This window comes from Lampetra planeri, chromosome 32, assembly GCF_965212315.1.
Source record: "Lampetra planeri chromosome 32, kcLamPlan1.2.h2, whole genome shotgun sequence".
Lineage (NCBI taxonomy): Eukaryota > Metazoa > Chordata > Hyperoartia > Petromyzontiformes > Petromyzontidae > Lampetra > Lampetra planeri.
Window position 1 is genome coordinate 12,494,839 of NC_136138.1, and position 16,716 is coordinate 12,511,554.

At 39.7% G+C, this 16,716-nt stretch overlaps 1 protein-coding gene across 1 annotated transcript in view; it reads right to left on the minus strand.

Annotated features, from left to right (window-relative positions):
- Nucleotides 1–12,797, minus strand: part of LOC144729494 (actin nucleation-promoting factor WASL-like) — a 42,587-nt gene extending 29,790 nt beyond the window's left edge. Inside the window, 1 exon segment of the mRNA XM_078609829.1 lies at nucleotides 12,574–12,797. Coding sequence (XP_078465955.1) covers nucleotides 12,574–12,696 — 123 coding nt within the window. The 5' untranslated portion in view covers nucleotides 12,697–12,797.
- Between the last annotated feature and the right edge of the window lie 3,919 nt (nucleotides 12,798–16,716).

Sequence of the window (16,716 nt, forward strand, 5' to 3'; positions counted from 1 at the left end):
TTCACACGTAGTAACATACAGGGAGTCTCCAACATACGTCATCTCGATGTACATTGTTTCACACTCATGTAGCCGATTTTTTGAGGAACACAACATAACATTTCCCTGCATATACGTCGCTTTTGACTTGTTTCCGCTGAGGCGAGTTAAAAAACATTGTGCGTGAGTGCGTAGCTACGAACCCACTCACGGCCAACACCAGTGACGATTATTATTTTCGACTCCGCTCAGTTGAACTCGGTTGAAAGCGGGGAGGGGGGGTGTGGTGTACAACTCTGACATGCACCACCATCTTCTCAGTCCCATCGTATTCTCTTGTGTACATACTAACTCATCCACTCCTCAAGGTAAGATCATATAAATCATAGGTTAAGGTACAATCTTTAAAAAATGCTGTTAAAAATGACGTGCTTTTTCTACACTAAAATAGTTTTTGTTTGAGCCATTGCTTAAAAAATGTCCCAAATACGTTTTCTATTTAAAAAAGGAAAACTTTTCAAGTGCACAGGTGCTGCTTCGAAATGCACGTAAAAATGGTTTTCAATTAAGCGTTTGAGAAATATAAATGTTGTTTAAATGTTCTTGAACTCGGAATTAGTTATATGTGTACATTGTGTTGTACAGTATAGTACAGTACCTGTTTTATGTACATGTAAAGTACATATTTTGGTTTCCAGGTATGAAACACAAATTTCCCCAAGTTACAATCCCCATCCCTACCTTATTCCATTGTTCCTTTAGGAGAAATTGCCCCGCTTTGCGTCGCTGAGGCAAAGTTTACACTCTTACGGTGCCCTTGTCTCCCCCATTAACATGTATTCATATGGGGGGAAGTCCCCGTTACACATCGTTTCGTTATAACTCGCAATTTTCCGGTCCCTAACGTATATCGGGTACCCCCTTGTACTCTATATCATTTTCATGACGCAACAAGCCCTTTATAATGTATTTAAAAATATATATTACAAATTTTCCTGGTAAACATGTCATGTTGGATTACACTATTTAAAACTTTAAAGTATATATACAAATCTGTAAATATCTATGCAAATGCATGAAGGCACACAAAGGTACAGACACGTACACAATTAATTTAATTGGGTACCAACGGATAACACGTTACACTACTAAACGTGCCCAACACTTCAAATTCATTTGATTTCATTCCAGGATTGTGGCAGGTGGCAGATGGCAGTCTGCACATTACGTTTTCGCCTTTAATGCTTTCTTGAACAATTCAAGAGACACCACTGCAACTCAAAGAATAATTACACAGTACAATTCATCCACTTAGGGGAAAGCATACCATTATAAGCTGGGCACATATGCAATGGAGCAATGGCTTCTCATTACATATACTGTACAGATAACAATATACCCTATCTAAATTACATGCATTTTTTATGCCTCATCGATTAAAATCAATATCAAATGCTCCAGATACCTGCATAGAATTATAAATGTAAAAATCTATTTATGATATAAAATAAACAAATATAACTTAAGTTGATAGAACTAGACAGAACCAGACCACATGAAACTAAGACCAAAATAACAAATTATTTAATCAAATGACCATGACTCCAGGTCATTAATTGAATCAAGAGGGTGCATTGTTTCGCGTGCAATATTTAAATATTAATTTGTCTCATGTGTATAAAATCAAAATAAGATAATTTTCTTTACCTTCAACTCCCATGTTAAATAAAAGCAATGGCGTCTTGTATAATAATAATAAAATCTACTGAAGTGTACAAAGCATGGTGTTTGCCACCTGGGCGGCACTTCCCGCAAATCCACATGTTCAGTATCCTCCTTGTACAGTCTACACAATGAAACAACTTGTGTGGGTTATTAAAAACAACAGGAAAGCAGCTTCCACAATTGTATATATCGCACAGGAGGCATGGGCAGCCTTTTAAACTTTAAATGCATAAACATGAATTTCGTAACACCTTGAATTTCACAGATGCCACAATTTTATACTGTTTTTGTTTACATTTATAAGTGTTATTGTTTGCAATAGTTTCAAAGAACAATTACTCTGGCTCAATTGCTGTAAGAGAATATATGCATAGTGTCTTGCTGAAATTCCCAAAGAAATTAAGTTTTGGCAGAATTTGATAATGAATGATTGAATATGATTGGCAAATAATCCAATTTGAGATCACGGACATAAGGTAAATTATATTTAGGACGTTAGTAGATGGATAACAAAATCCGATAGGATACACTTTAAAAGGTATACAGTACTGCACACAGCACAGGCAGGATGGTAAGTACTGTACATGTCTCTCAACCACCAAACCTCAGTGCAGAGTGAGAAATCGTAATTCAAACCAGGTGTGCTTGCTACACACAACATGCTTGAGGTTAGCTTCAGGTTATGTCAAGTGCAACCACAAGTGAAACTAGACCGGCCAAGGATGATTAGTATTCATCATCACAGTACGCGTAGTAAATTATTATGGAACTGCTCTATTCGGACATAATTAACATTTTGCCTCATCTTCTTTTGCATCCACCCTCTGTAATGAAGGTTCTATAGGCAATGGTAAATCTGCACTAGTAGTGGGAAAACTGTGCATTAACTTACAAGCAACACCAGAGCAAAGAGAATGACAAATTCCACTCTTATGTAAAGAAAAAAGGGCACACGAAATTTTAAATTGGCCAAACACATCGTTTGGATGATTTGCTCCATTCTTGGCAACCGGAAACAGGAAACATTGGTAAGTTAACTTATTATCGGACGAAAATCAATATTTGACAATAGGTGAATGGGGGTTCAAAGCAAGTTGCTCAAGGGTGAAAGTGTACGGACTAAGAGAGGCCGCTCTCTACTCAGTGTTCACTCAAGTGGTAATCGTGTTATTATTTTATTGATCCCAGGGGGATGATAAGCTGAGTCCAGCGCCAACAGTAAAATTAAGTCATGACTTTACAATTTTGATTTGAGTGACCTATCACACAGTACCCTCCTCACCAGCTGGATGGTCCATTATTAGGTATCATTACTGAGCACCTATGCCTGTTCTTAATTGGAAACAGTTAATTGCAGCTCTAATGCTAAATTACAAAAATGATGATAGCAGTAAGGCTTTTATATGCCAAGTAGGAAGGATTGCCCCTCCCTGGTAACGTTGTTGATCATGGATTGAACCTGTCAGGTTTTATTTAAAACTGCTGCAGTTTAAAATCATTGTAATTCCAATTTTAAACCCCTAGTATTCCTCATGTATTTTCCTACATGTAAGGGTCTCCAAAACAAAATAAATATCAATTGGATGTTCTAACTTCTGATGCTATTTCATTGAAAAGTTATGTTACCTTATAATACGTTTTAAACACAACAAGTTATAGCTATTGTAATACAGCAATGTTGCCATAATCCAACATGGTCGATAAATTCAATCATGACACTGTAACAAAAACATATTTTTTTTCCTGGGTAGTAAGTGTTATTTCCTAATTGCTTATGCCTCAAAAGTACAGAAAATGTCTATTATTCCCCAAAAACTTTACTTTTGTGACCAGGACAGTGATATTTTGAAATTTACCTACAGTGAGGGAAAAAAGTATTTGATCCCCTGCTGATTTTGTACGTTTGCCCACTGACAATGAAATGATCAGTCTATAATTTTAATGGTAGGTTTATTTGAACAGTGAGAGACAGAATAACAACAACAAAATTCAGAAAAACGCATGTCAAAAATGTTATATATTGATTTACAATGTAATGAGGGAAGTAAGTATTTGACCCCCTCTCAATCAGAAAGATTTCTGGCTCCCAGGTGTCTTTTATACAGGTAACAAGCTGAGATTAGGAGCACTCCCTTTAAGAGTGTGCTCCTAATATCAGCTCGTTACCTGTATAAAAGGCACCTGTTCACAGAATCAATCAATCAGATTCCAAACTCTCCACCATGGCCAACACCAAAGAGCTCTCCAAAGATGTCAGGGACAAGATTGTAGACCTACACAAGGCCGGAATACGCTATAAGACCATCGCCAAGCAGCTTGGTGAGAAGGTGACAACAGTTGGTGTGATTATTCGCAAATGGAAGAAACACAAAAGAACTGTCAATCTCCCTCGGCCTGGGGCTCCATGCAAGATCTCACCTCGTGGAGTTGCAATGATCATGAGAACGGTGAGGAATCAGCCCAGAACTACACGGGAGTATCTTGTCAATGATCTCAAGGCAGCTGGGACTATAGTCACCAAGAAAACAGTTGGTAACACACTACGCTGTGAAGGACTGAATTCCTGCAGCGCCCGCAAGGTCCCCCTGCTCAAAAAAGCACATATACATGCCCATCTGAAGTTTGCCAATGAACATCTGAATGATTCAGAGGACAACTGGGTGAAAGTGTTGTGGTCAGATGAGACCAAAATGGAGCTCTTTGGCATCAACTCAACTCGCCGTGTTTGGAGGAGGAGGAATGCTGCCTATGACCCCAAGAACACCATCCCCACCGTCAAACATGGAGGTGGAAACATTATGCTTTGGGGGTGTTTTTCTGCTAAGGGGACAGGACAACTTCACCGCATCAAAGGGACGATGGACGGGGCCATGTACCGTCAAATCTTGGGTGAAAACCTCCTTCCCTCAGCCAGGGCATTGAAAATGGGTCGTGGATGGGTATTCCAGCATGACAATGACCCAAAACACACGGCCAAGGCAACAAAGGAGTGGCTCAAGAAGAAGCACATTAAGGTCCTGGAGTGGCCTAGCCAGTCTCCAGACCTTAATCCCATAGAAGATCTGTGGAGGGAGCTGAAGGTTTGAGTTGCCAAACGTCAGCCTCGAAACCTTAATGACTTGGAGAAGATCTGCAAAGAGGAGTGGGACAAAATCCCTCCTGAGATGTGTGCAAACCTGGTGGCCAACTACAAGAAACGTCTGACCTCTGTGATTGCCAACAAGGGTTTTGCCACCAAGTATTAAGTCATGTTTTGCAGAGGGGTCAAATACTTATTTCCCTCATTAAAATGCAAATCAATTTATAACATTTTTCACATGCGTTTTTCTGTATTTTGTTGTTATTCTGTCTCTCACTGTTCAAATAAACCTACCATTCAAATTATAGACTGATCATTTCTTTGTCAGAGGGCAAACGTACAAAATCAGCAGGGGATCAAATACTTTTTTCCCCTCACTGTATTTTCAATGAGAAAACGTGTGTATAAGGGTACATGCATTATCATTGTAATTGCTATATAATGCACCTAAACTGACTTTACAATGTATTTGCGTGAAATTTTGCAAAGGAGCAAAACATTTCTACACCATATATTTAGTTTAGTACAGGTATTACAAACCGAAAAGGCTCGGTAATAACTAAAAACGCAATATATTGTATACACTGAAATATAGCTGTATAATACTAAGTGAAATACTGGTAGAATGGTGCTAGGCAAATTATAATGGTACATAATCAATAACAGGGATCTGCAAGTGTAAATGTAAAAAATTAACCCGTAAAAACAAAGTTTTTCACTATAAATCCTTTATATGCATGGCGGCTAGAGTCCTCTCATCCTCTGGCTTGAGATGGCTGCCACCTATGGGTTAGATGATTGCCTGCCACCATTAAGCAATTGGTAATTAAATATAATTTATTTTTTCCTAAAAAGTGTAACATTTTGGAAAAAAAATGTCACGAAAATAAATTGTCACGCACAACGAGTCTGTGTGCAAAATGTCAGCTCGATTGGATCACGGGAAGTGGGTTAAAAAACGACCGAAAGATTTGCACGGTCGTAAGCGCGCAAGCAAGCAAGCGAACTTAATATAAAGGATTTAAAAATAAAGCTATAGAAACAATTGCTATTAGCGTATTAACTATCTAAATTATCTGTCATTTTGTAATAACAATAATGTTTTTTTGTTACAGGCAGTGTAGAGAATTATGAAAATCTGGTTGCATGCAGGATCCCTTGATGTGAATGACAATAACTTAGAGAAAGTATAACAACAGTGGATAATAAAAATATGCATTGATAATGACATTTTGAATTTGAATCCCTCACGAGACAAAGGGCCAATTAACCAAAATACCAAGAGACATTGTGTTTCCTTAAATATCTACTCACTTCAACGATATTCGCATACTTTCCTGTAAATGATAAAAATTGTGCCTATGTCTCATAATATTCAGAAAATCTACAGTTAGCCATTGTGCACTGGTAAAAACGATGAGATTCTCCCTTTCATTACTGTCATCACGACCTTTAAAACAAACAAGGTGCATTATAGTCAGTTATAACGGCAACAAACAGCCTTTTCAAACTCGTGCTGCTATTTACTAACTATTTTAAATTGCCTGCCATTGAGAAACAAAAAATGCTGCATCAGAAACTGTATGTAGGTGATAACCACTCAGTCGAAGTTCTGAATCAGAAGAGGAAAAAGGAACAAACACCTGAGAAACAACTCCTGTGCTCTAGACGCACACTGCTAGACCTATTTCACAAGTACGCAGAAAGTTTGCACAATCACCAAGGTTACATGCACCACGTATGCGGAAACACGTAAAAGTTTCGTTCAACAAATTTGTCTTTAAACAATGGAATATTCTAAGGTTACCTGTCCTATGCCCCCCCCCAAGCCAGTGACCAGATGAACATCTGAATTCATGTTTCTGACAGTATCTTGTGTACCTGACAGGCCTCAACAAGCAGACGCTATGGCAAGTCAACTGTCAATACCATCATGAACCATCCACGCTCCCACACACCTGTGGACATGTTAAAGATGTTCTCCATGCTCTAACAATCTGTAGGCAGTGCTCATCTCCATTGGCAGCACAGACCCTGAATTATAAATGCCATAATTTCAAAGGTTGGGTCCAACTGAGACTGTGCCATCACATTGCTATTTTATGCTAATGAAAGGGGCCAGTCTCAAATGGATGACCCTTCTTAATTCCCACAAAGATGTACTAATTTTATCAGCATAAAAGTGATGATGGCCTGAGAAGACAGAGCATTTCAACTCGCAACCTTGTCACGTAAAGTGTCTAGCTATATTATTTACACATACCATGATCAAGGAAATGCTTATAATTGGAAAGTATGTATTAACAAAAATCAAACCTAACAAAAATAGCCATACCAAAAAACATGCAGAATTGTTTGTGATATTGGCACAAAGTGTTCAATTAAAAACATTCCTTAACAGCTACTGCAAACCGTGACATATTTGAGGTTACACAGTGCAAACCGGACACCATTTTTATTTGGAATGCGAACTGGTAATGACGTGAATCGCCACATAATCTAAACAACCTGGAAGGGATTGAAGCCACTTTACACCACGGTTTAACTTATATTAAGTGTTATCTGAACAATTAAATATTATTGGCTACAGTTGAGTGCAAGACTTCTGGTGAAATTGTCCATCACTTCATAGAAAGTTACCAAAAGGTTGACACCTATGGTAACACTGGGCCCCACCAAAGTAATGGGGAATTTTCACCACTGGTTCAGAAACACCAATTGAGATGAGCATAGCCCTATGCTTGCTTGAGTGGGAAGATCCTTATTTTTTTCAATTAAACAAAGCCTTGGGTCTACAGGAAACAGATAAAGCCGGATAGAAGAATACTGCAAAAGCAGACCTTGAAGCTTGGGTCCCAATTGTGCAACAACTACTGGATCTATCAGAATAATGGAAGCGATGGGAGAGGCATGGTGGAATCAACAGCATTGGTCGTGATATTTTTTTAACCTAACTTTCAGTTATTAAAGATCTTCGGTGTAACTTGTGACATAATTCACAAAATTAGGCCATTATATAAGTGCAGCGCCAAACTTGAACATTATAATCATCTAAATGGCAATATTTTCCATTGTCACTAGCCAACTATGGGAACTGAGGTCTGCCTTTCAAATAAATAATGCCTATAAATTGACCCTGACATGGTCAATTCAACAGCAGCTGAAGACATTGTGGGTTCCAAAAGTATTCATCCAGTGAGTCCACAAAGAGCAAAGGGGTTGGAAAAGGCGTAAGAGGAATACGATCTCCTGGAAAAAACACTCCACTCAGCCGAGTGAAGGTTGACAGTCACAAAATTTCACAATTGAATAAGCAGTCAACAAAGTGCGAAGTTACCTTTCTGCAATATCTTGACAAACTTACAACTCCATATTTTTGAAATGTTTACTTTTTATGTGCAATAGAATTAAGCTACTATTTTTTGTAAGTCACTTGGTTATTTAATTTCAGTTCTACATGCATACTGTTGAGTTGAAGTTTCTATCTCTTATCGAAGAAAACCATATGGCATGTGTGGATTTACATTTCGCCAATGGGGGATGTTTCGGTCACAGCTATATGAAGACTCTTTCATAATAGTTCACCTGAGCAGCTCTGAGAAAACTGCACCTTGCAGGAACTTACTCTCTGGTGGACACATTCACACATACAAACATTCTATGTTGTTGGTATTTCTCGTGGAGGTGTAATGCTAAAACTACAGGGCTGGAACCGTCAGATATGTGAAAACTTTACAGAAAAAAGGCAGCCACCATATGAGACACTGTACGTAATTCAATTCCAAAGTGGCTGTGAATTAAGACTTATGCAATCAGGTGGATTGGAAATGTAGTTAGACACAATGTAGTTAAACACAATTGGAAGGTTGTAGCGTTCAACACCTGGCTAGGGGGTTGACTTTACTCATCCAACTGGATTAAATGAAATATGTACCAATGTGGGAATTAAAAAGTGCGTGTCCTTTGCAGTAACTGGCCCCTGCCGTTTGCATTGCTTAGCACCAAACGATTTGAACATTGCCACCCCAATGGTTATTCGAGAAAGGAGGCTCTATTTGACCTGACTTGAATAAGGATTTTACAATTATTCCAAGGCCTGAATCAACTGTACTATATATATAATCCTTAGAACCAGTGCGGTACTCACAAATTGATGATTGTTTCACAATGTGGTGAATCATCTTTCCACAATGTTTTATTTCACTAGTTGTAAAAAATGATTAAATGAAATGTTAAAACAAAAGCTGTTACATGACGCAGATACCGCACATTTCGCCTAACGCTGGGCAAATTTACAGGTGACTGTGAACTTGTCCAGCTTGTTATTCCTGCCCTAAAGCAGCATTCTCATGTGAGCAATGGTGTCACGCTGGCAAAACGCGGTCAGCCACAGCAAAGGAGTCGATGAACGAGTACACCCGATAGTCAGAGGAATTACTCACGGCTAAGTTGCCATGTTTTCTGAGATTACAAAGTTTTATTTTGCACTTGATAGCAATATGATTCAATTGACATTTGACACTTTACATAAACGCAAGCCCTACTCATGAGCATAAGTGAGATAAGTGTGGCAGATAAGTTTGTGATGATTGTATAAGTGAACTCATAAATAATTCCATCTAAAATGTCAAAAATTATAATATGGTGCCTTTATGAATACATAGATTAAAATTTTACTTTATTAAATCCCTCCTCTTGCTTAGTCACCCAATTTCACATGCTTATGATGACGAATTATTTCCCTCCCAGACAGAAGATCACGTGAAAGGGCTTCAAATCAGCTAAGAGTATATTCATCGTTATGGGCACCTCGACATAAGAACAGCAATTCAAATCAACTCAATACTCTTCTAGTTTTTGCCATTCATTGCAGAAAATAAATTACGCAGATGCAATAGTAGCATCAGAGTGTTAGTTTAAACCAACACGCTTATTGATATTCTTGGCTCCTAGGCATGTCGATAAAAAAATATTGGTGCAAGCCATTACATTAACTTAGCCATTGAAACATGACACGCTCGTGTAAGCATAGCCTTGTGGTAATCATGCTGTCAATTGTGGAGATGGAATCTTAACAAAGGGCTAATCATGGAATTTTCTCAACGACGACCATTCTGTTTGTGTGAAATGTGGTGCTTAAACGTGTATCTGATTGGCCTACCTTGCCACCCAGAGATATGTGCAATCCAGTGGTACCAGCCCGATCCTCATCATATCAGAAACCAAAGTAAATGCTCATGAGTTCCATTTTCACTAGCAATGAGTGCACACTATGTCTTAAGTGTGGCAAGCTGGGGTGGATCTTATGTGGTATGTTATGGAAAGAATATAGGTGTTTGTAGTATAGAATTTAAAAGACCCAGTTGTTACTTGCCTAAATATGTACAACCGATGAATTTAACTAAATCACGAGCATGCGACCGATTTCGTCAGATCTCTGAAGCTAAGCAAATTGAGCCTGGGCAGTCCTTCCCTGTTCTAACAAGATGCCTCACATATTGTTATATGCTGCAGTAACTACGGGTGGGCAGCAGTTAACAGTTTTGGCAAAACCCAATGTTGTAATGTTCTTCTATGCTCTTCCATCTTTGCTCCATGCTTCCACCAACCGACACTGACCAACAAGGTGAATGGTTAAAAAAACTTTATGACCGCAGTTTCAGGAGAGAATTAGGGCTGTGCACGTATATCCTGTCATTACATAACAGCCTTTACCTGTCCTACTGTATTTTCATCTTGACATTTCATCATAAGAATGGGACTTGGTTACATCATCACAATACTAGCCTAAAATATGTATTGCGTGTTTAAAAGTTAATCCAGTACCTTCTGACACCTGCATTTATGGTGCCTCTAGGCGAGTTTAATTACAAGCAAACAATGTTGTTATTTAGTTACCGTTCAGGCATATGGCTCCTCTGATCAACAACAAATGAGTCAACACCGATATAAACAGGAATGCAATACCTGTTTACTGTATCCTGGAATAGAGATTATGTGGCTGGTATTTTTACATCACCTAAAAAGCTATTATAACAATTTTGTAGAGTGGTTATTTGCATGCAAAGCCACTGTGCCTCACATTTAAATATTGACGATTAAAGTTACATCAGGAATTTAAAAAACTACAGAGTATCTTGGACAACAAGCATGTCAACGTTGTAGTACCAAAAACAATTATCAGAGAAAGCTTATAGTTAGACAATTAGTATTCACATTTGAAATAAAATAAAGCATTAACAAGACACTTTTCAATCAAATTACATAAAAAATATTCATTATTCACCTAGTAGTGAACAGAAGGAAAAGTTACGACTTAAACCCATTAAACATACCACAGGGTGACCATATTAACTTGAGCTATAATTCCAGGTCCTGGAAATGTCTAAAACTTGGGAGGAGAGCTTATGGCACTGCAATGGCTTACGACAGTATTGAGAACATGTATCGGTTGGCTGTCAATGTGATCCTTTGACTGGGAATCAAACAAATACGCAAATTGGTTCAGTAGCAATATAGTATCCTCACGCTCTCGACTTGGAACGAGATGTTTTAATTGGTCATTGTTTATTTTGGCGGCATGTTTGTCACATTTGGTAAAAATAAAACTATACAGTACAGAAGACTCTCAACCCACATTGACTGCAGTGCACAGCCTACGTAGTCCAATGAGACGGGTTCTAAAAGCCGAAATCAATCAGTCTGGTGTGTTAATAACAATGCCATAAAGCCTGACTCAGTACTTATCTGGTAATGGACTTGCGGTAGGTCTATCAAATTAGTTAATTGTCCAAGCCTATGTAGAACGAGCTTTACCAATTGAACTCAATCACCATCACAATTTCCACTAGAATTGTATTCAGTTATTGAGTTAGAATGTCATGGTAAGCTAATGTAAAAGCCCACATCCCATATTAAAGTAACAAAAACGATGTTACGAAATATATTTAGGTATGGTTCACTGGCCCTTAATTATAAGGTAACCCATCTCAACACCATGAGCTCTTATCTCGTTAAGTCTTTGACAATTGCGCACATTGTAATACTGTACACATGAAGAATATATCAACGTTATAAATATACGTTTCTTAATGACATAAACTGTAGACAATTTAAATGCATTGACGCCGAGAAGACGCCCATGTGCAGAATGTTCGTCCCGCAATTACACCATCCACGCAAAGTGGTTTACACCGATAAATTTACGACTGATACCATGCACGTGTTAACAGAAACGTAATTTTCTCCATTAACTGCGAAATACACCTCACATTATGAAAATAGATTAAAACACTGGAACAGAAGCTTGTTAACGGGAAAAACAACTCCTTGTATCCAGTTATGGTAAGTAGTCTTCAATATGTGATAGTTTACAATATGTTGAGGTACATTAACATTTGAAAAATCTACCTTTAAAAACGAGTTAAAAACAGTGTTATGGAGTGAAATGTTGCGAGTTAAAAACCCGCACCGGTACTTGGCAAAGAGAACCAGTGCACGTTTTGAATGAGCCACAACCAACGCCGAATGTAAAGAATAACAATTATTAAATACACAAGCCGCCTTTCAGCTAAAATCAAACATCACTCGACAACAAAGTACGACCAGCGCTGCCCGGGTGGGGCTCGTTCCAGGGTGGCCGCTTGGGGCTAGGAAAGTAGAAAAAAGCCTTCAGCCGATCCCGCACCACCCACTGGTGGCCCACGGACGCGGCGGGCGCCTTCTCGTTCCAAGGCTGCCGACGGGGCTAGGAAAGAGGGGAAAAGCCTCGGGCCTAATCACCAACTCACCAGACACTTGCGGCCCAGCATGTTGAAGATGATCTCATTCTCGTGCGGGGTGAGCACGGCCGACCTGGCACTCTGCGGCTGCTGTTGCTGCCTTTTCGGCTGCGTAGACATCGTTAAAAACATGTACGTGTCGCCGTGCCCGTGCTCTCCGTGGAGTCTAGAGCCGCATGCCCCAAGGCCGCTACCACCGCGCCACTCAAAATGGCGACGCGGCGCCGTGACTCCTCCCCCTCGACAAATCGCGGCGCCTCCTCCTCCCTTTACTACTTTTTTATTTATAACTCCTAACACGCAACGCACAGTAGAATACCTGACTACGTTACTTTACTCCTTGGTTCTTTCGGTAAAGTCACGTAGAAATAAAAATAATAATTAAATAATAGCATACGACTTTCGATTGCAACACAAGCAACCATCATCAGGTACAAATGAAAGAGAAAACAAACCTAGTAAACTTAGAAATATAATGCGATACAGCACAGAGAGTCGGCTAACACAACAGTCAACACCCCACCTGGTTGATTACGTTCTTCCAAAAATTGCTAAATTTGAGAGAGAGACAAAACACCTACACGGAGACACATAGACAGACACATAAGCAGAGAGAGACAACACAGAGACACACAGAGAGAGAGACACACACATAGGCACACAGACTTTACCGAAAGACCCAAGAATATAATCCAGTGGCACTTCGTCATGTCTGAAGGCATGCCATTATCTTGTTCTTCTACGTAATTCGTAACAATTGTCACTTTCAATGTCTCAAAAGCCCTCGCCACTTCTATGGTCATCCAATGCACACCAATAAGTGGCCCCTACTTACAAATATACTCGGTACAGTATTCATGTGAAGATTGTTAGCCACTGCTGGATGAAAGCCTGCCCAAGCACCCACCCCCAGTTGCAACTATTCATCCAGCACCTGTACACAAACCCATGTCATCGCTCCATCCCTTCCCAGACGTATAACATTCACGTAGCAGGTCACTAAAATTATAGACATTCATTTGAAGAGAAACGCTTTGTGTAGTTATTTCAAGACCTCCATAATTGTTTCAGCCATCTCTATGCCATAACAGAGTTTTTTTGGGTTAGATCTTGTAAATATATAAATGTGTCGTTAAACCCGCCACCACCCGACATGGTCAACTAGTAAGGGTTGTCACGTAAACAGAACGTGCCAATTCGTCACGAGTACAGCACTAACCGGTTGTGTGTTGGAGAGCCACCGGTGAGCCAAGCCACAACATTTGTAAATGTTGTGGCTTGGCTCTCCAACACGCCGGTTAGTGCTATACTAGTTAGTGCTATACTAGTGACGAATTGGCATGTTCTGTTTACGTGACAACACTTACTAGTTGATAGCTCAAATCATGTCTGTAAATGAAAATCTGTGCTTATTACGTATATTCAAGACACTGATATAATTAAGCATAGTAGATTGTATAGATAAGCGTAGCTTTACTATGATATAAGATGGTGCCTAGTACAGCTGTTCAGGTCTCCCTTACTAAACAAGCATTGTTATGGGCAGCCCTATCAATTAGAAAATTGGTGGGGCGTGGGAATTATATCACAAATGTAGAAAGGGAGCATGAGGTTGGTTGTGTATAACTGGGGTGATTAATTCGGGTTTGGCTAAAGGGTTGAACTTTGCAGTCACCCAGGGGCGGTTTCTTCATTAGGGCGATTGGGCGACGCACCACCAATGTCATTCAACCACAGAGTCACGCTAGCCGTCACTGTGCCTCTGGATATAGTCCAATCAGCGTCATGCTACGTTCTGTGGAGTACCGCCTCTTTTTGGGCGATTTCCCTCCAGCTGAGAATCGCCCCGAGTGGTCCCATAGACTTACATTCAAAGATGTTTTTTTTTCGAACGGGGGCGCTGCAATGCATTCTCTATGGCTTCCGGGAGGGCTCGCCCTAACGTGCTTACGTCATCATACGTGCCTACGTCATCATACGTAAGCACGTTTCATCCAACAATATAATTTGTCGCCACCTAGTGGAATCTTTAATAAAATAAACTTGAGTGGTTTGTTTTAATAGTGAGTATAGAAACAAACAAGATGTATTGTAAGAGTCACTTTATTTTTCATTAATATTAAAGAAGTGAAGTTGCCTTTACATGCTTAAGCTGTTAATTTATCCATTGCATGGGTGGACCTTATCCTTATCAATCATCCAGACATTTGCCCCCCCTGAGAGATTTTGCAGGAGCCGCCACTGCAGTCACCCCTATACACATCCCGGTGGGTGATATCATTGCCCATGTCGATGTAGCCCTTTAAGGGTTTGGGACACATCGCTGCAGACGTAGCAAAATTGGAAATTGCGGCAATCCTCAAAAACGCCAAGACATCAATCAGCAACATCAGTAAGAATTAACGTTTTGAGCTATCGCAATACAAAAAAAGAGGCATGACATCGTCATCCTCTCTGTACTGTACTGAATCGGACTTGGATCTTAAGTTTGTTTAGAATTTTGGAGATCTTTTTGGTCATGCCTGCTATGTATGGCAACGTGATAGTTTTGATTTTTCCTCACTTGATGCAATAATTTTAGCTGTGACGGTCCCACCTGATGACGGAAACTTGTGTTGCCTCAGAAACGTCGTGATTTATTATTTTATTTCTATTATTACTTCTATTAATTGTATTCTAATTTTTTACCCACGTGACTTTACAGAAAAAGCCTAAGAGTATGAATCTTTGCAGTCACGAAAGCTTCAAATCTAGAATGCATCTCTAATAATGATTTAGAGATAGGGTTGCCCCCGATCCTGGTTTTCCCAAGATCCATCCTTTTTTTAGGGAAATCTGTAAATCTTCCTGGGAGATTGAAAGTCTCGTTTTTTGTTAGTAGCATAATAATACAATCCACCATTAAAAATAATACACTTGCATGTAGTTCTCCCATATTTGGTATTGTGAGATGTTCTTTTAATTATACGTCACAGTGGATTGTATCTTAGAGGTGGAGACTCTAGTGGGGGATTGTGAATCCATGATAAGATGGCAGCATGCTCCGTCATGGCTTTTATAAAGTAAAAAAAACACGTCTTGCAAGAAAGAGCTGATAAACTAGAGTTATTTGGAGGTGTAAATTGTAATTTAATTCATTGATTAATATTGATCAAATTCTATTCACGTGCATGATGGCAGCAATGTGTTCAGGAGCTAACTACCAATGTCGAGGTCTGCGAGTCACGACGAGAGGGCTTCAGATGAGAGTTCGTGTAATAAGTAACACATGAAGAAGGATGATATGCAGAAGAGCCATTGCCCGAAATGTCACCGAATTTATTTTTCTTTTAGGGCAGTATTGTTGACAAGTGTGTTATTTTGTTAATCGTAGCTCTGCACCACTGGGAATGCAGAAGCGTAACCAAATAATGTAATTATAAATCGACTGATTAATAATGAGAGCTCTGAGCATACCGAGATGTTTTACTGAGCTGGGAACATCGACCGTGGGACTGCTGAACACGTTGCAGTGTCGGCCAGAGGTCTGCCTGGTGAGTGAGCGTTCAGTGCGTGGGGGCAGTCACCGCATCTCGCGATATTTAACGTCTCCCCGGGCAGCCATCGCAACTGACTTGTTACAGATGCGCGTGGTGAAAGCTACACTCTTAATGGCATCAATGCTTCCCCTAATAATCACCCCAATTAGCTCTCTTTTTCCAGGTGCAATAAATTAACCTGAAGATTGCTTGTTACAAATGATATCGCATGCATGTCAAACTTGAAATAGCTGTTTCAAATGTGCATGCCTTTCTACCCAGTAAAACAAATAACGTAGTTTTTTCTTTACTCTGAATGTGATAATAAAATACAAAAACTCTTTTCTGAAGAAAATAACAGTACGGATGCTGTTGTGGTGTAACGATCAGCACATTGGACTTGTCATCTAGAAATTGCCGGTTCGATTTCCCACGGTACAATTGTATTAAATGCTCCCTCAGCCCGCCTCTGTCCGCCCAGTAGTGTTACGGTAAATGTGTTCACGATGGTTAAGTCGATTGGCAGGTCACACGTGGTGGGGTAAAATGTCGGTACTCCCACACTCCCACGGCATCTGGCCAACATGGAAGAGAAGACGACATCGTCTCTGGAGCTCACGATTGTGGAGGCTCT